Below are 22,172 nucleotides of genomic sequence, written 5' to 3'. Positions count from 1 at the left end.
AACTACAGCAAGTATCCTTAACTTTGTAGCTATGTTGTTAAATTATGTGAAAATGTGATTTTTGTTTTGTCTATTTTTCTTTTTTTTTTTGCTTTTTTTTTGTTGCTTTTTTTTTTTGTTTTTTGCTTCCTCAAACACCTAAATAATACGCTTCAACTACACGGACATTCAAAAACTTGAGAAGACGATTATGCTATTTTCGAATTTCACCTCAATTGAAGGATTCAAAATGGGATTTTAAAGGTTGGATTTACGGGTTCATTGGGGATATGGCGAATTAGGGATTTTGGAATATAAATAGGGGAGGAGATGGACGTGTCGCTTCACATCACGTTTCATCGGCCAAGTAGACACTCGGTGTTTTCCAGCTCGACATTTAACGGTCACATAGACGTCACGTGAGCCACACGTGCTATTTCCGTCGAAGTTAGCTGCCAACGGTAACGACAGAACATAAAGTGACCAAAAGTGGCAAGTTAAAGGACATATTTCGTGAATTGAAATATTTGAGGACATTAATCATTTTAGTGGTAAAGTTTGGGAACATAAACTGTAATTTTCCCTATGGAAGGTATTTTAGACAAAAGATATGGAAGGTATTTTAGACAAAAGACATGGGATGGGTTTATTTGCGAGACTGTTTTGTCTTGACCTATGTGCATTTAAGTCCCTTGTTATGAGCCTATTCACCATTTGCCCTATTTTATTTGATGGGTAAACCGTCACAAGAAATCAGCACAAAAAATCAATGTGCCACATCATCTCGTATGAACAAAAAGATTAACGATTGCTAACTGTAGGGGTTGTTTTGTCACATTTGATAGTAAGGGGGTCAAATGCCACAGTAGTTATAGTACAAAGTGCAAAATGTATTTAACCCTAAAACTTATGAGTAATTACTAAATATTATACAATCAAAATTATGTGCATTGCACGGCAGAATCTAGATCGGAAGTAGAAACAAGAGATGCATTTGGGTTAGGCTTTGGATCAGGAGGAAAGGGTATTGCCACTCTAATCCTCCTCGCCGCGGCCATGCGTCGATACCGTCATATACTCCTCCGTTTATCGCCGCCCGTTGCAAAAAAGACGAGTGATAGAAATGGTTTAGAGAAAGGGGAGGCATGGAGGAAATAAAATGAGACAGAGAGAAAAGGAGAAGAAGTCAACGGCGGTTCACCTACCGGAAAAAAAATGAGAATAAAAAAAAATTTCAAAAAAAAAAAAAAAAAAAAAAAGTCAGCGCGGTAAACGGCGGCTGACCGGCGGTCTCCGGTGGTGGCGGGTGAAATTTGGCTAAATTAGGGTGTAAATCATGAAATTGGGGTTGAATTAGGTTTCAAAGAATTGAGTGTAATTTTGGTATATATAAAAGGGTTTTTCTTATTTGCAAATAAGTTAGAATGAGCTCGAAATATTTGAAAGATAAAAAAGTTGAATGTCCATTTTTTAATTAAGTGCACTTGTCATGGGCCTTTTTTAGATTAACCCATTTTTTTACCCCATCTAATGGGTCGGTTAAAAAATTATTATCCGCCTAAAAATATTGTCGATAATGAATCGGTTGGTGGACAAAAAATCAACTCAGTCACAACCCTAATTCAGACAACACACTCGAGACCTATTTACCTTTTTATAGTTAACCGACTATGAAAAGATAAAAATAACCCGAGGAGGTTTTTGCAAAATAAAAAAACCCCCATCACTTTAACAGGTAGGTTGTACAACTAAGGGGCTAAATTGAATTTCTAAAAAAATGCTGAATCTTAAAAAGGTTAAATTGCAATTTTTCAAAACATAATTAAGAAAAACTATCATCGTCTTCAGAGACAAAAATTTCATCATCGTCTTCACGACGAACCACTTCCTCCACCACCACCCACCGCCCAACTCCTCCCCACCACTATCATTGCTCAGCACCCCAACTCCTCTCCATCGACATCGTCTTCAAGCCTTATGTTTAGGGATGGCAAAATCCGATTTGCTCGCTACCCATGGGTATCCGCTCCGTTTAAAACCCTCTACGGAAACCATTAGGATTTGGTAATGGTTTTGCTAAAAGAAATGCAAACCGTCACAATTTTTGTATGGTTGTGGTTTTACCCCTATGATACCCGACCATTTAATATAGGGGAAACTACAGATAAATCCCTAATCCAAAACACAAAACACAGATCAGTCCCTAGGTAGTTTCCCCAAGCAAATCAGTCCCTACTCACACGCCTAACATGCAGATCAGTCCCTAATGAACTATGCAAATACTAAAATACCATTTACTTTATATTAATTTTACATAATTTATTTTCAACCTCCAACGCGTCGTTTGTGTTTCACGCTCTTTGTCCGTTACATTTCAAAAATCAAACAACAAGAAGGAAGCTAAAAAGGGGCAGAAAAAACCATCGTTATCAGTTTATACCCATTTCCAAACAAAAAAGCAACAGAGAAGAAACAAAGAACAAAGAAACAACAAAGAACGAAGAAACAACAAAGAACGAAGAATCAACAAAGACGCAGAAAAATAATAAAGCGAAAGGGAAAAAAAATAAACAAACCCATTTCTAGACAATGGTGAAGCAGAGCAAACAAAAAGGTTTGATTTTTTTTTCATTTTATTGGAAATAGACCCATATGGGTGTTGCTTAAGTTTGCAAAAAGGTTTATTTGTTGTAAAATTACATGATTTTGAACATATCCACTCGTGGGTATTATGCCTCGACTTTATTCGGTGTTTCCCCTAATCATTAAATCGGTTCCAATATCTGTTGTTTTGTTATTTGGGTTTGCAAAGGTCATTTATTTGTTGTCGAATTTCATAATTTTATAACACTTCCCTCCTGGGTATTATTCTCTGGTGACATTAGCATGTCCCCAAAGCTTTTTGAGTCCTAACAAGGGTTTCATATAGGATATGGGAAAGAGGCTTACTGTATTTTTCGTACTGGTTCTATAGTATGTGTCATGCGCAGTAACTGTATTAATAGTGCATTTAGATGATATTGACACATGGTACTCGAAGTACTGTCCCGAAAGCATTTAGTCCTAACAAGGGTTTGATGTATGAGTTTTGATGGTTCTGTAGTATATGTCATATGTAATAATGGTAATGCTCTTGACTTTGGACGGTATTAACACAGGGTAATGGAAGTATAATGTTTGATGGTTCTGTAGTATGTGTCATATGCCACAATAGTATTGTCAGTGCCTTTGAATGGTATTGCTAGTGACTTTGGATGGTATTGACACAGGGTACTGGAAGTATAATGTTTGATGGTTCTGTAGTATGTGTCATATGCCACAATAGTATTGCTAGTGCCTTTGAATGGTATTGCTAGTGACTTTGGATGGTATTGACACAGGGTACTGGAAGTATAATGTTTGATGGTTCTGTAGTATGTGTCATATGCCACAATAGTATTGCTAGTGCCTTTGAATAGTATTGCTAGTGCATTTGATTGGTATTGACACAGGGTACTGAACATATAATGTTTGATTATTATGTAGTATGTGTCACGTGCAACAATGGTATTGCTAGTGAATTTGGATGGTATTGCTAGTGCATTTGATTGTGTTTGCGCCATATTTCTGTTAGTGAAGATTGGAGAAATTCGGCATACATGGTAATTGAAGATTGGCAAAGATTTTTTTTCCATGTTTATTTTGGAATTAATTAGAGTCCTATTCTTGTAATATTTTTATTAGGACTTGGATTTATTTCCATGCATTATATTCTAGTTAGGTATCTTTTGTACTTATCTAGAATAAAAGTAGAAATCGACTAGGATTCTATTACCTAGTTAAATCGATTTCTTAGGGCCCAAGTTAGGTTTAGGGTGGAAATTTCGTGCATATATTAGGCCCTCAACCTCATATGAGTCCCATGGAGCTTTAATAAGAAAAATCCCAGCATAAAGGCTTTGAAGGGTGCAGCCCGTGCTGCAGCCCTGTCGGCACACCAGGTGTGGCAACATACCAGGTTTCTTCTACCAGGTCATAAAGAAGATCGGCGTTTCAGGAGAAGTGCTTAAAAGATCTCGGGAGAGGTCGATCCGCCGTTTGAAGGAAGTTCAACATTGGAGGAAGTCCAAGAGTGCGAAGGAGGAATTGCTTTGATTATCAACAAGTTCGAGTCGTGTGCAAGAACGGCATATTACATAAAGAGGGAGTCTTAAGTGTTTTTATTAAGTCCTATTAATGTACACTTAAATCTGAACTAGTTTTGCAAGTCCTCGTGGATGTAGGGTATGTTTGTATTCGAACCACATTAAATTGTTGTGTTCTTTATTTTGCTTTTAGTAGATTTATTACTGTGACAACACAAGAATTCTGTTATGAAACATAATGTCGTAACACGTAGTCTGTCTCAACATATGAGTAGATATTCTTAGGCATTTAAAATCAACATATTGGTATTGACACAGGGTACTGAAAGTATCGTGTTTGATTGTTATGTATAGTATGTGTCACATACAACAATGGTATTGCTAGTGCATTTGGATGGTATTGAACGAAATTACTGGAAGTACTGGTAGTGGAACTTTGTAGTACGTTGTATTTGTTATAATTGTACTTTTATGTGTATGTAAATGCAGGAATTGATGTAAAAGAACATACCAGCAAGCTAGCAATAGGCTGCAGGTGCTCACCGATCGCTTTTTAAGCAACTATGGAAGGTGTGAAGAAGCTGATGAAGAAACAACATTATGAAGAACTGAAGAAAATCTCTTATATCACTACATGGACATGCCTAAAATAAACCACAGCTTGCAGAGGGTTGCGGCTCTCATGCAAGCGTACAATGTAAATAATCGGGCAGCAATACGAAGGCGTATCAAACCTATGTACTGTTGTTTAATTAGTGAACATAAGAGTACGGTAAAGTTAGGATTATTCATGAATATAGTACGCTTTGTTCACCAAGTAAGTACAATGTATAAACTTGTAAAGTTCGGGTTATTCGTGAATATAGCACGCTTTGTTGATCAAATAAGTACAATGTATAAGCTGGTAAAATTTGGGTTATTTGTCAATATAGTATGCTTTGTTCATCAAATAAGTATAATGTAAAAACCGGTAAAGTTCGGGTTATTCGTGAATATAGTACGCTTTGTTCACCAAGTAAGTTAAATGTATATACTGGTAAAGTTCGGGTTATTCGTGCATATAGTACGCTTTGTTCATTCACAAAGTATATGTTTGCCATTCATATAGTATTGTGACACTCTATATATTATTGTGGGGCCAATGCATCCATATAATCACATTTTTAAGACACAATTCTTCTTTTGAAGACTATTAAAAATGAATATAGACAATGTGGGAGTCGATCAATATCGATTATGGTAACACTTGAGGAAAATATTAGTTTTACACTTGAGCATTGTACACTTATATGAGTATCTTGTATAGTATATGAATATCATATATGAAATTCAACATATTTATGGGATCTTGTATTCCAAACGCGACAATAATGCTCGCCTACCTTAAAATACTCATCTAAAACATAATTTACACATCTCCCATACTTATTGATCATTAAAGTGTCAATGAAATTGGTACAACTCAATTCATCGCAAAATATAGTACGCTTTGTTCATCAAGTAAGTACAATGAATACACATGTGAAGTACAGGTTATTCGTGAATATAGTACGCTTTGTTCATTCATAAAGTATATGTTTGCCATTCATATAGTATTGTGACACTATATATAATTGTGGGGCCAATGCATCCATATAATCATATTTTTAAGACACAGTTCTTCTTTTGAAGACTATTAAAAATGAATATAGACAATGTGGGAGTCGATCAATATCGATTATGGTAACACTTGAGGAAAATATTAATTTTACACTTGAGCATTGTACACTTATATGAGTATCTTGTATAGTATATGAATATCATGTATGAAATTCAACATATTTATGGGATCTTGTATTCCAAACGCGACAATAATGCTCGCGTACCTTAAAATACTCATCTAAAACATAATTTACACATCTCCCATACTTATTGATCATTAAAGTGTCAATGAAATTGGTACAACTCAATTCATCGCAAAATATAGTACGCTTTGTTCATCAAGTAAGTACAATGAATACACATGTGAAGTACAGGTTATTCGTGAATATAGTACGCTTTGTTCATTCATAAAGTATATGTTTGCCATTCATATAGTATTGTGACACTATATATAATTGTGGGGCCAATGCATCCATATAATCACATTTTTAAGACACAATTCTTCTTTTGAAGACTATTAAAAATGAATATAGACCATGTGGGAGTCGATCAACATCGATTATGGTAACATTTGATGAAAATATTAGTTTTTCGTGAATACACATGTGAAGTACAAGTTATTCGTGAATATATTACGCTTTGTTCATCAAGTAAGTACAAAGAATACACATGTGAAGTACAAGTCTTGTATTGACAAGGTATCTATGAATAGACTAGAAAGTATTTGTTGTTCATTTTTATGGTACGCATACAAACTCAATTCATCTCAAAATAAAGTACCATGTGTTCAAAAGGTAAGTACAATTCATCGAAACATATAGTACGATGTATTCAATGGAAAAGTACGAGTAGAGCTAATCAATAGTATTGTTAGCTCTACAAAAAAAAGGACAGATTGTTTATGGCACAAAAACACTTTCATATGTTCATGAAAAAAAAAACACAAAAACCCTAAAACACTTCCACTCGCAATTTTTTCATAATAACGCTATATCTTCTTCATCTCTAGCTTCCACGTCTACTCCCCGATGCCTCAACAAGATAATTGCTAGTTTAGGGCGAAGTGTTTTTATATCGCAAGTTTTTGCCCTAAACCAAATATTTGTATTGTCTACAGCATGACAATATGCCCACAAGCAGACAAACAAGACGCAATCAAGATTCCCATGCATCCATGAACCCATTGAGCTTCCGATTGTATCTCCAACCCAAACCTTCTTTCAATCAAATTTCCAAGTGGATTACCCTCGATTTCCATCGATCGATCGCTGCTTTTGGTTTGAAAAAGACTTAAAAAATGGATTACAATAGAGTGGAATCCAAATAACAATGTACATGAAAATATCATAACTAGTAAACAATGAAAAATACTAATATGCATTGATTTCATACTGTCTTCTCCATTATATGATACTAAGTTTTCCCACAAATAGTACTAAATTTACCTATCACGCATAATGTCTGAATAACGGTTACGTACTGTCTTCCCCATTATATGATATTATGTTTTCCCACCAACAGTACCAAATTTACATATCACACATACTATACGAATAACGGTTACGTACTATCTTCCCCATTATATGATACTATGTTTTTCTACCAACACTACCAAATTTACCTATCACCCATACTATACGAATAACGGCTACGTACTGTAAGTACCATACGTCCATACCATAATTATATTAGCATGATACTATTACATGTCATATTCTATAATGTGTATCACACAATAATTAACAACATAAAGAAATGCTTTTCAGTAGTACAGAAAAGGATGGAGACCTACCAGCCATCGGTGCGAACCCTCTTCCACTCATCTTCATTATCAGATGCAATGCAACCATATTCTCCACATCTTCATCACTACCCAATTTCACATACAATCTTTCCCGAAGAGCCAAGTATTGGAGGATCAGTGCATCTGGATGGATATGATTCCACTTGTTGATAATAGCACCATATATCTCCATTAATGTCGAATTACTTTTGATGGAAATAATGTGAAGTTGATCTTTATATCGACAACTTCCAAGAATCATAGTGGGCACATCATTTGGTACATCATTTGTAGCCATTGTGGGGTGGGTGGGTTTTTACAGTGATTTTTCGTCGGAAAAAAAGGAAACCAGATGAGAGAAAGAGAGAAGGAAGAGGGCAGATAGAAAGGAATAAAGAGAAGAAAGAAAAAGAAAAGGAAGAGCGAGAAAAGGAAGAGAGACAAAATGATGAGAGTGAAAAAATAAGAGAGAGAATATAAAAAAATATATTAAATTCACATTGGGGACTGATCTGCATGTTAGACGCGTGAGTAGGGACTGATTTGCTTGAGGAAACTACCTAAGAACTGATCTGTGTTTTGTGTTTTAGATTAGGCATTTATCTGTAGTTTTCCCTTTAATATAAATAAAAAATAATTTGTTATTTTTTTAAATAAAGTATCAAATAATATAGGGAAACTATAACTTTACTATTTAATAAATTACTCAAGTACATAACAAGTTTCGTATCATTCCAGTCAATTGCGTATCATAATTTCGTACTTCATAATATATTTTCAATATATTGTAGTGGATATTGCTTTCTAATCATCATTTTGTTGCCTTGGAACATCAGTTTTTGTAAAGTGTCTTTATTTCATTTTGTATAATTTATTTAAAAGTTTTGCGTCCTTTTTTTTTCTTATGTTTTTCTGAGAGGCACTGAAAAGTTATTGGCCCCAAATTATTTCGTATTACCATAATTTCAATGGTAAATGGTTACCCGTGGGTAACTAAATATTAGTGGTAATGTTTCTGGTATTCCAATAAACTTTTCAAATGAGTTTGGTATGGTTGTGGTTTAAGCTGTATTAAATTGTAATGGTTATGGTATTGCACTTTTTTCGAGGGTACTCGTTCCGCTGTCATCCCTACATATGTTTTATTTCTAGGTAAAAGATCCATTGTGAACTAATTCGAAGTACATTTCTATACAATTTTCGTCCACCAATTGAGACCGGAAAATTATATTTTTTTGTCCTTAAACTTTACTTACTTTTTCAAAACAGTCCCTAAATATTTTTGACTTACAAAATTGGTCCTTAATCATTTTTTTCATAGAAATCGTCCGCCGTTTATTTTTCAGCTAAATTGGGTGGGAAATGGCACCTGCCCACATGTGCCTTCTATTTTCAACTCTACGAGGAAAGCTACTTTTTACAACCCGTAATGTGTGTCGTTAGAAAAAAAAAATTGTAATTAAAATTAGATTGAAAACCAAAATCACGTAAATTCCAACAAAAAAAAAAAGAAAAAAAAAAACTCAACTCGAACTATTACTTCAAAATATTTTCAGAAATATTGTTTAAAAAATCGAAATATTATTTCAGAATCGGGATTTTTGGAATTCGAATGAAAAATGTTATTTTAAAAAAAAATAACAATCTGATCGAAATAGGCGGGATAAGAAAAATCCATTCCAATTTTCAACCCTATTGAATGATGTGAAACTCATTATTGTTTCAAAATCGGGATTTTCCGAATTTAGTAGGGGTGAAAATTGGAGTGGAGTGTTCTTATTCCGCCAATGCTAATCTGATTTTTATTTTAATTTGAAACAATATTTTGCATTTGAATTTCGAAAACCCCAATTTTGAAACGATATTTCGATTTTTAAAATCCAAGTGATTTTGATCTTTATAACAAATTTAAATTTAAAAATAATAATAATAATAATAATAATGAAAATTTTGTTTTAACAACACGTGGTGCATTTTGTGAAAAATCCCGTTTTCTTGTAGCGATGTAAATACGTGAGATATAGATACCATTTTCCATCCAACTTGACTGAAAATGTAAACGGCAGACTAATTTTGTTAAAAGTTGGCATGACTGAAGACTAATATGTAACTTCAAAATGTTTAGGGACAATTTTGAAAGAGTGAGTAAAATTTGAGGACTAGAAATGTAATTTTCCCGATTAAGGCAGTACTATGAATAGAGAATTCTTGGGGTAATTTTATAGAACCCTCTCCACACCCATCAGTCAGTCAGCAGCGAACATGCTTCTGAAATCAACCTTCACTCCGTTATTCGCTGCCATTGTTATCCCTACAAAGCCCAATCCCACAAAGCTCTCATTCACAGCACTCTGCAGAAACAATTCTCTTACACCACAACGCACACCAACTGTTCGACAAAATGCCTCACCCAACACCACCTCACCCTCTTTACTACTCCAGCACAAGCTACCGCCCACATCCGCCTACGTCCACCTCCCTTTCTGCCGCAAACGCTGCCACTACTGCGACTTCCCCATCATCGCTCTCGGCTCCTCCTCCACCACCACCACCACCACGCCGGAGAAGAACGATACTTACGACCCACGTATCTCTAACTACGTAGAAACCCTCTGCAGAGAAATCAAGGCCACAAAGAAGTTGAGCTCTTCCACCAACAACAACAGCAGCCCACCTCTCGAAACGGTGTTCTTCGGTGGGGGCACCCCTTCGCTCGTGCCCCCGCAGCTCGTTTCTTCTGTTCTTGATGCACTGTCCTCTAAATTCGGCGTCTGTGGCAATGCTGAAATATCGATGGAAATGGACCCCGGCACTTTCGATGCCGCTGCAATGAAGGAACTGATGAATGTCGGAGTGAATCGAGTCTCGTTGGGCGTGCAGGCTTTCCAAGACGAGCTTTTAAAGTCCTGCGGGAGAGCTCATGGAGTTAGTGAAATTTACGAAGCTATCGAGATTGTCAATACTTGCGGTGTTGAGAATTGGAGCGTGGACCTCATTTCTTCGCTCCCGCATCAAACACCGAGCATGTGGGAGGAGAGTTTACGGATCGCTATTCAATCTCAGCCCACTCATGTTTCGGTTTACGATCTCCAGGTCGAGCAAGAAACCAAGTTTGGAGTCCTGTGAGTCAAAATTTTCTACACTTTGTGTAAAGATTGCATCTTTTTCCGTATTTAATAATTGTTGCTGAATTAAAAAAAAAAATGAAATAGATTTGTTTCTTGACAGATACACTCCAGGTGAATTTCCACTGCCATCGGAGAATCAATCGGCCGAGTTTTATAAAACAGCTTCGAGAATGCTGGGTGAAGCAGGGTACGACCACTACGAGATCAGTAGCTACTGCAAGAGCGGTTATCGATGCAAGCACAATAGTACGTATTGGAAGAACAAATCTTTCTACGCTTTCGGGCTCGGTTCTGCCAGTTATCTTCGTGGAGTTAGGTTTTCGAGGCCAAGGAAGCTGAAGGATTATGTGGGCTACGTGCAGAATCTGGAAAACGAAAGCACCGAAGATGGTGTTGTCGATTTCGATGTTGATGCCAAGGATTTGGCTACGGATGTTGTTATGCTCTCTCTCAGAACAGCCGAGGGTTTGGATTTGAGAGCTTTTGGGGAAGCTTTCGGCGATTCGGTGAGGGGCTCGATTTGTGAGGTTTATAGACCTTATGTGGAAAGCGGGCACGTGATTTGCTTGGATGAAAAAAGAAGAAAAGTCGAATATGACGAGTTTATTGTATCTTCGATGTCGAATGAGATGGTAGGGTTTCTTCGGCTGAGTGATCCCGATGGTTTCTTGCTGTCGAACGAGCTGATATCTCTTGCTTTTGCTGCTATATCTCCATGATTTTTTTTTTCGGTTATTCTCTTATGCTTTTGGAGATGTATGCAGAGTTTGAGCTTTCTTTATCGGCAATCGATCGGTAAGGGGGAACTCGAATAGCTCGTAACTTTTTGACGATTGTTTTGTGAAGTGCAGCAGGATTTGCTCTTGACGAGATAATGTACAGTTGTTATACATACAAATCGTAATCGTGATTAAATTCTGAAGTCCTTGTATATCGAGTAACTCTGCTTCTGCTTTGTTTGTCATGTTCTCGGCTATAGTTTCTTTTCCTACGGTCATATTTACTATTTAGACGTTGGATCTGTGAGAGGATTACGTTTTCTTTTGTTCGGTAACATGGTCGAGAAACTGCGCAAACGTAAATGAATATACTGATAAATTTGCATTAATTTAAATCGTTTCTGTTAGTATTTTATCGAAAATAGAACGTAAAATGACGTGTTAACTGAATAATCAGTTCACCACTTTGCTCATGCTGTATCTACAAACTAGAAGTTTTGTACACCAGCTCTGGTATTTTCTGCAGTCTACTAAATAAAAACCTTAACACCTGTCTGGAAAAAAGAATCGATACAACTTCAAAAAGAAATCTAAAACAATGTAAGCTACAATGGTGTGTCGTGACCGAGGTTGTTCTTCGAAAACAATATCTACTAAAGATTGCACTGGAGCACGAGATTACGACGCATATATATGTGTATATATATACGACGCATATATATGTGTGTGTATATATATATATATATATATATATATATATATATATATATATATATATATATATATATATATATATATATATATATATATATATTTGCGCCTCCGAAATAGAGCAATATGCTTCGTTTCCTTCGATATGTACCACAGATCAATTAACCTGAAATACGAAGACGGAAAAAAATATCACCATATATTTACAACATGCTTTCATTTACGAAGCAATTCCATGACATCATAAGGACTATGTTACCATGATATCATAATCGAGAAAGAAACAGAACAAAGATCGAAAACCTAGGAATATATATATATATATATATATATATATATATATATATATATATATATATACACACACACACACACACACACACACACACACACACAGAGTTAAACCTCTATAAATTAATACAATCCGGACTAGCAGGATTCTATTAATTTAGCAAAAATATTAAATTATTGAACTAATAATTTAGTAGGTTTTTACGGAGTTGGGACCAAAAGAAACTATTATTTAAGCGAGGTAATTAATTTATCGAGTATTAATTTATCGAGGTTCTACTGTATATATAACTAGAGAAAATTAAGTACCGGGGGAATATCAAGATGGCTTCGGTTTTCTTCCAGGTGGTCTTGAAATGCGCTTAAGCTGTGTTGTACTTTTTCCCATTTCCCTGAAATTAATATATGCTGTGACAAGTTAGATCTTTAACATTTTATACGAAAATCCTAGAGTATATTTATTTGATTTCATAGGCACGATCGGTAGTACCTTTGATACAAATACACAATCAAGTAGAATATAGGAAGGAACATCAAAATCAGTATTGAAACCGCCAAGTAGAAGACACTGGTATGCTTCTGTACATATGAAAACACGAGATAACCGATTAACGAGAATAATAATAATAATAATAATAATAAAAAAGCAATATTTCTGCTATTAACTTAACTAATTTTAATTAGTCAAACTACGTAGAAAACACATACCTTGCCTCCCCTTGAAAAAGGTTTCCTTCCCTTAGAGCAAGTGTGGGCATCACAAAATTGACGTAAAAAGAATTCTGCGAAAAAAAATAAAAAAAATCAACGCAAGTATTTTATAAACAAGATTACACAAACCACAAACAACCAATGAAAATATTTTCTTGCTTTTATACAATTCAGAATAAGAAAAAAAAAAAAAAAAAATATATATATATATATATATATATATATATATATATATATATATATATATATATATATATACCGTGAAGACGAGTTACTGAAGGACCCTCGTTAAGAGGAAAACAGCTGTTGGCAAGATCCTGCAAAGAAATACTACCGTATATAAACTAAATGGAAAAAGAAAGTATTATTATAATATTATCAAATACCAAGAATCGAGGAACAACCTCACATAAGTGACGGTTTCTCGCAGAAGCAGCAGGGTTACACTTGGTTTTCTGAGATTGTGTATTCACCACAAAATCACAATGTAAAGCTCCACACAAATCTGCCAAGCATTTGCCGTGACTCTGCATGCAACGAAGAAATCCACGTGGCATTTAATACAATAATACATATATATATATATATATATATATATATATATATATATATATATATATATATATATATATATATATAGTGATGGGAACTCGTAAAAATAGCTTAAATACTCAAGCCGCATAACCAGAAGAACCGTATAATAAACTTAGCAAGCAAACCATTATATATATATATATATATATATATATATATATATATATATATATATATATATATATATATATATATATATATATATATATATATATATATATATATATATATATATATATATATATATATATATATATATATATATATATATATATATATATAAATTAAAGAAAATCCATAAATGACATTTAGGGGGATAAAGAAAGGAAAGCACAGAAACTATCACACGTACAACGTTTAGAAGATTGTAGTGCCGGTTGTCGAAATGCTGGTCCAAATATTTTTCTGCTCGAAAGACTTTCTTACAATACCCACATCGATATTCGTTTATGTCGACATGAATTTTGTGCTCCTCTTGTTCTCTAAATATATCGTTGCTTTGATGAAGTCTGCATCGGCTTGAAAGTTGATACTTTTCTTTTTCCATAAAAGGTATCAGATACTGCAAATTAGTAGTGTTCAAAGTTAGTAAGTCAAAAAAACGGGGTTGCTATAAATTTATCGGCAAAGATAATTTGCAACTTTTACATACTTCCTCTATTATTTTCCATGCGGCTCGACTCCTTTCTCTTGAACAATGAACTTCAGGGTGCTGTTCTTTAATATTTCTAAGTATCGAAACAACAAAAAAATTAGAAGACACCAGAACTATGAATGCCACATGCTAGAAGTTAAAAGATTCTTGATTTGTTGCTAAATACTAGTTAGAAACAAGAATTCCCCGGCCCACAAAATAACCGGAAAATATAAAGGTTTAATTTTTTTTATTTTTTTTCTAAAGAAGAGAAAATCAGCATATGACTTTAAATATAATGACAGGAAATGTTACCTTGAAGGATCAATGTCAATACCCTGCACATACGTAAAAATCGAAAGTGTTTAAGTGAACGAGAGACGGTCAAAATCGAACGTGTAAAACTAATTAACCATGTCACACACTTGATTACTAGAATTTGCAAACTCGATCAGAACCAAGAATCATATGATGCGATCTCTCGAGTATCATAAATATTTCCTACGAAACGTAAGATCTATTCTTTAATATTTCTCTCTTCATTATAAAACCCTAGCACAATACGACTATTTAAAGAGAATAAAACCCTAGAATCCTAATCTAACTAGGAAAGATAATTACCTAAACTAATAAAATACTTAATATCTATCTTATAATCATTAAGCCTAGAGCTCTAACTAAATTAATACTTAAATAATATATATTAAATAATTAAATAATAACTAATGAATAAATATACGATATATTAAATATATATCGTATCAAACCACCCCTCTTGAAATGAACCTTGTCCTCAAGGTTTGAGTTAATTTGATCCCTCTCCTTTGCGTTTCCACCTATGTTTGACTTCATTGACTTGTTTCCCGATTGACTCCGAAAAACACGATGAACGACCGAGCTTTTTAATACATTGTTCATGCTGATCCAACGAAATTCCAAAGGCTACTTTAGCGAAAATATTCAATCTTTTTCCCGTTAAATAAAATTTTTCAATCGTCTTTGTAGATTTTGTCTCCTCCAAACTGACCATCGGTTCTTCGTCTCCTTTCTTTTGAACACCATGGAAATCTCCCAATATCCATAGTAACTCTTCGCTCTCCTCTCTGGTTAATTTCTCGTCTTCGTCCCACTTTATCTCGGTTGACTCCGATTCTTCTTCTTTCGGCTCTTCGTCCCACTTCATCTCAGTTGAATCCGATTCCTCTTCTTCTGGCGAACTCACAAAAAATTGGGGTTCTTCGAAAAAGTCATCGTCGTCCTCTTCCTCTTCCTCCGGCGATAGGCTCGGCAGCGGCGGCGGCGGTGGCTCTTTGAAAAAATCATCATCGTCCTCTTCCTCTTCCTCCGGCGATAGGCTCGGCAGCGGCAGCGGCGGTGGCGTTGGCGGTAATGGGCGGCGGTCCCTTCGACTTTTGTGTTGGTGTTGACGTCGTCTGTGACTTTGTTCGAGCAATTTCTGAAAATCAATCCGTAATCTCTCTACGGATTTCTCCAATCGCTCTAACCGTCTTGTTTCGGACATCATGATTTTCACAAAGTTTTGATGTGATCTCAACTTTGCTCCAGCGTAGCTTTGATGTAATCGCTGCCTTGCTAACGAAGCGTTGGTGTTAATCGCAACTTCGCTCTGATACCAATTGATGCGATCTCTTGAGTATCATAAGATTTCTTTACTAAACGTAAGAAAACTCTTCTTTATTATTTCTCTTCATTCCCAAAACCCTAGCACAAGACGACTATTTAAAGATAATAAAACCATAGAATCCTAATCTAACTGGAAAAGATAATTACCTAAACTAATAAAATACTTAATAATCTCCTAACCCTAAACTAACATACGGCTATTTCAATATAAATATACTATACTAATTAATTAATAATAAAATATTAACTCAAACAATACTTAAATAATATATTAAATATTAAAATCTAACTAACTAATAATTAATCGATATATTATTTAATATATCGTATCAAACCACCCCTCTTGAAATGAACCTTGTCCTCAAGGTTCGAGTCCATTTGGTCTCTCTCCTTTGCGTTTCCACCTATGTTTGACTTCATCGATTTGTTCATCGACTTGCTTCCCGATTGACTCCGAAAAACACGATGAACGACCAAACTCTTTAACACATGGCTCTTGCTGACCCCAAGAGATTCCAAAGGCTACTTTTGCGAAAATACTCAATTTTTTTCCCGATAGATAAACTTTTTTAATCGTCTTTTCAGATTTTGTCTCCTCCTTGGTTGGTTTCTCGTCTTCATCCCAAATTACTTCAACTGAATCCAATAATTCTTCTTTCGGCGAACTCACAAAAAATTGGGGCTCTTCGAAAAAGTCATCGTCGTCCTCTTGCTCTTCCTCTAGGAATAGGTTCGGCAGCGGCATCGGCAGTGGCGGTGACGGCCGGCGGTCCCTTCGGCTTTTGTGATGGCGTTGACGTCGTCTGTGACTTTGTTCGAGCAATTTCTGAAAATCAATCCGTAATCTCTCTACGGATTTCTCCAATCGCTCTAACCGTCTTGTTTCGGACATCATGATTTTCACAAAGTTTTGATGTGATCTCAACTTTGCTCCAGCGTAGCTTTGATGTAATCGCTGCCTTGCTAACGAAGCGTTGGTGTTAATCGCAACTTCGCTCTGATACCAATTGATGCGATCTCTTGAGTATCATAAGATTTCTTTACTAAACGTAAGAAAACTCTTCTTTATTATTTCTCTTCATTCCCAAAACCCTAGCACAAGACGACTATTTAAAGATAATAAAACCATAGAATCCTAATCTAACTGGAAAAGATAATTACCTAAACTAATAAAATACTTAATAATCTCCTAACCCTAAACTAACATACGGCTATTTCAATATAAATATACTATACTAATTAATTAATAATAAAATATTAACTCAAACAATACTTAAATAATATATTAAATATTAAAATCTAACTAACTAATAATTAATCGATATATTATTTAATATATCGTATCATCATACTTTCTGATTTAAGGTTCATAATAACTTGTTGATTTATCGATTTCTGTTTCTTTTTCTAGGGTTCTTGGACTACTTGCTGTAATTGAATTAGAGTGGCAACTAAAAAAAAACCTAAAATCCCCAAATTAATTCATGTAATATAGACTTTTTAGGTCGTTAAATGACTGTTAATTCATGCATTCCATAACCTGAAGCAACCCAAAATTCAAGAAACTGTAATCATTAAATAAAACGAACGGGCCTTGATTATGTGAAGTTAAAAGCAAGATTCATATCTTTTTTCGCTGTTCATCGCGAATGAAAACAGAAACCCATATAAACGGGTAAAGATCGAATTGAATTGAAAAAAATCCCCAATTTCAAAATTTTATTCATTTTCTTAATTGGAAGAGGATCTAGCAAGAAAAAGAATTACCTGGTTAGGTTGTGATTGAGAAGTAGCAGAGGAGAGTAGCAGAATAAAAACACTGAATGCAGAGCAGGGTATCGTCTTCCCAATCCGTCTATTCGCCATCTCTCTCTCTCTCTCTCTCTCTCTCTCTCTCTCTCTCTCTCTCTCAACAAGCTGACCGAATTCCTTCTGTATCTATCTATCTGTATTTCTGTATGTATTCTTCTCCTACTTTTTTTTCTTTTTCTTTTTTTTTTTTTTTAATCAAGAACCTATAGTGGGATTTGCAGTTTATTCGGTATCATTTAGGGTAAATAGCACTTAACCCCCTGTGGTTTGGACATTTTGCACATGACCCCCATGTGGTATGAATTTAGGCACATAACCCCGTTGTGGTTTTGAAATTTTGCACATGACCCCCTTATGGTATGAAATTAGGCGCATAACCCCCTTGTGGTTTTGAAATTTTTTACATAACCCCCTTCTGGTATAAAATTAGCACATAACCCCCTTGAATGGAAAACTGGAAAAGACTAAATTACCCCTATCAAGTCAAAAATTCTTGTTTTAATTTAAAAATAAATATTCTATAAAATGAAAAGCTTAATGTACTTTTTTTTGTAAAATGAAAAATATAATATATTATTGTGTTTTTTTTTAATTTTACAGCACATTTTTTGAGTCCAACCTAAATGTGTCCATTTTTTGAGAAAATTCAACATGTCCATTTTTTTTTTGTTTTTAGCTGATAATTTATAATTAATTAATCAATTAATTAATGAATGCAGCTTCTAGAACCTCAAGGATGGTGAGTGCACTCGAGAAAGCTCCGCTCGAAGATGGTTACGTATCGTACCCATGGGAGCATAGAATGCACGAGATGCTCTCGGTTCCGAATTCAAGCACATTCTATTCCATTAATTGCTGCTCTGCACTCGCGTCTCCTCCGAGCGGCGATTAGACATCAATTGAAGTGGTTGAAATTATTAATTGCCTAATGTATTACTTGCGTTCCCACAAGAGAAAACATGAAGAGGAGAGAAAGACGAAGAGGAAGACGAGGAAGACGAAGTGGATTACTTGCGACCCGACCGCCGAGTCCATTGCTTCTAGTAGCACTCCGGTAAATTGTGTTCTGCTTTTCTCTGTTTTTTTCCAAATAATGTTGGTCTTAGTGTCATATACTTTGGAGGTGCGATATACTTTCGTAAATTTCTACTATTCGCTTAGCCACTTTTTTTGCAACTTTTTCGTTTGTTAGAAAGCTGTTTAGAGGTTGTAATAGGAAGGAAACATCCTTTTTTGTGTGGCTCTGCTTTTCTCTGTTTTTTCGAAATTATTTTGGTCTTAGTGTCATATACTTTGGAGGTGCGATATACTTTCTTAAGCAGAAATCGAAGCGACAAAAATAGGTGAAATCGTAAATTTCTACTATAAGCCGCTAGTTCTAGTTTTTGGGTCCATGAACACGAGTCTTCAATGGTTTAGTACCCTCAGCGAAGTTTAGCCACTTTTTTTGCAGTTTTTTCGTTTGTTAGAAAGCTGTTTAGAGGTTGTAATAGGAAGGAAACATCCTTTTTGTGTGGCTATCTTAGCTGAGAGGTTAACTGTGGGTGCTGGACTTTGAAGATTCTTGTAAGTGGCCCTGTTTTTAATGTTTTTAGCTTCTGAACTACTAGCTAGGGTTGAAGCTTGTCCTGTGGATCTTTGTAGTGTCTTTGTTAAGGTTGTTTTACGGTTGCTTTTGGCAGTTTCACAGAATGTGCTTTGGCCATGGGAGCAATTTGTTTTGCTCTGCCATGACGACCAATTTTTATTTTCCCGAGCACTAGTTTTGCAGGTTTCTCTCCTGACCCTGTCAGGATCGATTACTTGGTTCTAAATTTATATGTGATTGTTTATGTGACATTATCTTGCTTCTTGTTCCTTATCTTATTCATAAGTTTGATTTTGTCTTGTTTATTTATCGTAGATGCCAGCCCATTGGAATATTCTCGATGTGTCAATACTCTTCCAACTATGCCACAAAATGGTAGAAGACTCCGGTTTACAAGAAAACCTTCGTCATCTACGTTGGGAAGAGATCAGTAAGTCTGTCCATGACAAAGGAAGTACATTTTCACCACAACAATGTAAAGACAAGTTTGATAAGATCAGAAGCACGTGGCTGGCATTTTACAAGAAGAGGGCCACAGACTCTTCACCGGAGAGACTTCCCTTTGCTTCTCTTCTATCTGGAAAAGACCCATAAGAAAAGTGATAAAATGCAAATAATAATAAATTAGAGTTCCCAATAATAATTCGTTAAAAAACTGGGTCCAGTTAGTTGACTGGAGTTTGAAAGTCATATTATAAAAAAAAATTCAATCGAACCCACCAGTGGGACTCGATAATAGAACTGTGATGTATTAGTAATCATGATAAAGAAAACGAGAATAGCTAGACCTTCACAGGCGTTTGAAATAAACATTTTAATAATTACTGGGAAATCTAGAGTAATTAATTTGAAGGGAGAGAAGTTTCACAACTTATATTCCCAAGAATAATTCGTTAAAAAACTATGTTCAGTCAGTTGACTGGATGTGAAAGTCATATTATAAAAAAAAAAATCAATCGAACCCACCAGTGGACTCGATAAAGAAACAAATAGCTAAAAGAAGAGGATACTCACATAATGAAGCAGCTCTACTTCCTTTTTCTGCAAGACGTTTCAGGAACTGCTGTATAGGGCGGCCTCAAATACCGAGGGATCTTCCTCTCCCGCATAGACCTTCGAAGGACCGGGGGGGAGGAGTGACGAATTCTGGCTCTGGAGATGCAGAAGCTTGGAGGGGAGGTGAAGGTGAATGTGAAGGAGCTGTGGAGGATTCGGGATGAATATCGGGCTGTGAGGCGCCATTCAGATCTTCAGGGACATTAACATAATTAAGTTGATCGAAGAATTGCTCGACTGAATCACCCCCAAGGTTCCCAAGATCCGACTGAGGAGAATGCAAAGAGGCGAGAGGAGTGGCGGACTGAGATGGCTCAGCTGCATGTGAAGACGAGGCGAGAGGAGGCGATGTAGATGAACCCCCAAGGTTCCTAGGATCCGGCTGAGGAGAATGCGAAGAGGCGAGAGGAGTGGTGGACTGAGATGGCTCAGCAGCATGTGAAGACGAGGCGAGAGGAGGCGATGGTACATGCCTCATTAACTTCTGCCAAGCTTCAACATCTTTTTTGAAATGGTCTAACCAATTTCTTGCTGCCCCCCAGTCCTCCATGTGGTTCTAGTTTTATCATCTCCTATGCATAGAATGTGCATATAGTCCTCAACTTGCTTCCCACAGTGCGTCCACGGATCGTGCACCCACTTTTTGTTCATACAAAGAAGTGGCACATGAGCGCCGAAGATTATCGAGACCGTTTTCTGATCCGGAGTCAATTTATCAATAAGGTTCGCATACGGCTTGTCTATAAAAGTTTCCTACACAATTCAAAAAAAAATGTTAGTTTTTGTATATTAACATATGAAACTTGGACAAAATGAGAGGGAGAGACATCACATAAACTCGAAAATTCATCAGATTCGAGTAATGCATCTCGTAATTCATATAAAATTCGAAACTAAAGTGCGCCGGTGCAAGTGAGCATAAATTCAGCATATTAAAGAAATATCACGGGCTGTAGGTCAAATGCACCCATGAAAATAGAGAACCCATGAAATTTGAAACAAGAACTCGAAGCAATTTACACAATAAAACACAATTTACTAGCTAGGGTTGAAGCTTGTCTTGTGGATCTTTGTAGTGTCTTTGTTAAGGTTGTTTCACGGTTGCTTTTGGCAGTTTCACAGAATGTGATTTGGCCGTGGGAGCAATTTGTTTTGCTTTGCCATGACAACCAATTTTTATTTTGCCGAGCACTAGTTTTGCAGGTTTCTCTCCTGACCCTGTCAGGATCGATTACTTGGTTCTAAATTTATATGTGATTGTTTATGTTGGGAAAATTGGTTAAAAATTGAGTCATGAACAATTTTTATCAATGTTAGTGTACGGTCTAATTGAGTACATAAATGAATTTTGGATTAGAACCAATTTTGTGGTGAATGAAAAATTACTAGTCCAAAAATATAAGGAAAGTGGGATTTTAAGTTATCCCACATTGGAAAAGTAGAGAAGTACTGAGCTGTATTTATATCAAAATATGGGGACAAAGGGTCACGCCCTTTGGGCATTCAACTTTGTTTGGGAGAAAGGCCTATATGTTATGTGTTTCAAATCGTGCCCACACGCGCGCGCCGCCGCCGCCGTCCGGCTCGGCTCGTTTCGCTCGTTCGTACGGATCGGATTTGGATTTGGGCTCGGGCTCGGGCCCAAATCACTACATTAATTTTTGGGCCAAAAACATTAGGTCATGGGCTCTAACCTATTACTCCCAATTGGCTCTATTCGAAATGGTGCAACCATTCAAACAAAAGGTACCTTTTTG

General features: G+C 35.8%; 3 protein-coding genes and 1 long non-coding RNA gene across 5 annotated transcripts; 2 read left to right on the top strand and 2 right to left on the bottom strand.

The window, feature by feature from the left end:
• Window positions 1-9,708: 9,708 nt before the first annotated feature.
• LOC105974099 (Radical SAM superfamily protein) lies at window positions 9,709-11,642 on the top strand. Its single transcript, XM_012999159.2, has 2 exons — window positions 9,709-10,649; window positions 10,756-11,642. Exons 1-2 carry the CDS (start codon window positions 9,790-9,792, stop codon window positions 11,372-11,374), a joined length of 1,479 nt encoding a protein of 492 aa, XP_012854613.2. The 5' UTR covers window positions 9,709-9,789; the 3' UTR covers window positions 11,375-11,642.
• Window positions 11,643-11,784: 142 nt separating this feature from the next.
• Window positions 11,785-18,000, bottom strand: LOC105974100 (C2H2-like zinc finger protein). 2 transcript variants are annotated; one of them, XR_016033448.1, is made up of 11 exons: window positions 17,727-18,000; window positions 14,631-14,653; window positions 14,334-14,409; window positions 14,034-14,243; window positions 13,492-13,614; window positions 13,347-13,404; window positions 13,085-13,158; window positions 12,867-12,955; window positions 12,686-12,768; window positions 12,192-12,251; window positions 11,785-12,070 (listed from the first exon to the last, which is right to left on the bottom strand). XR_016033448.1 is itself a non-coding variant. In XM_088822904.1 (10 exons), the coding sequence occupies exons 1-9, from the start codon at window positions 17,823-17,825 to the stop codon at window positions 12,696-12,698; spliced, it is 825 nt and encodes a 274-aa protein (XP_088679030.1). In that variant the 5' UTR covers window positions 17,826-18,000; the 3' UTR covers window positions 12,145-12,251; window positions 12,686-12,695. The 2 variants fall into 2 exon arrangements, 1 of the variants encoding a protein (XP_088679030.1); XM_088822904.1 differs by lacking the exon at window positions 11,785-12,070 and having other exon boundaries at window positions 12,145-12,251.
• A 484-nt stretch (window positions 18,001-18,484) lies between these two features.
• Window positions 18,485-20,100, top strand: LOC148768112 (uncharacterized). The gene is made up of 2 exons (XR_016033447.1): window positions 18,485-18,825; window positions 19,675-20,100. It is a non-coding gene; the product is annotated as an uncharacterized LOC148768112 (long non-coding RNA).
• LOC105966488 (uncharacterized) lies at window positions 19,114-21,441 on the bottom strand. The gene is made up of 2 exons (XM_012991041.2): window positions 20,374-21,441; window positions 19,114-19,936 (listed from the first exon to the last, which is right to left on the bottom strand). The coding sequence occupies exon 1, from the start codon at window positions 20,963-20,965 to the stop codon at window positions 20,438-20,440; it is 528 nt and encodes a 175-aa protein (XP_012846495.2). The 5' UTR covers window positions 20,966-21,441; the 3' UTR covers window positions 19,114-19,936; window positions 20,374-20,437.
• Between the last annotated feature and the right edge of the window lie 731 nt (window positions 21,442-22,172).

The sequence above is a fragment of the Erythranthe guttata genome, chromosome 9 (genome assembly GCF_056151865.1).
Source record: "Erythranthe guttata isolate IM_541 chromosome 9, IM_541, whole genome shotgun sequence".
NCBI lineage: Eukaryota > Viridiplantae > Streptophyta > Magnoliopsida > Lamiales > Phrymaceae > Erythranthe > Erythranthe guttata.
Note: the sequence above shows the minus strand (reverse complement) of the source record. Positions and strands in the feature narration are given on the sequence as shown.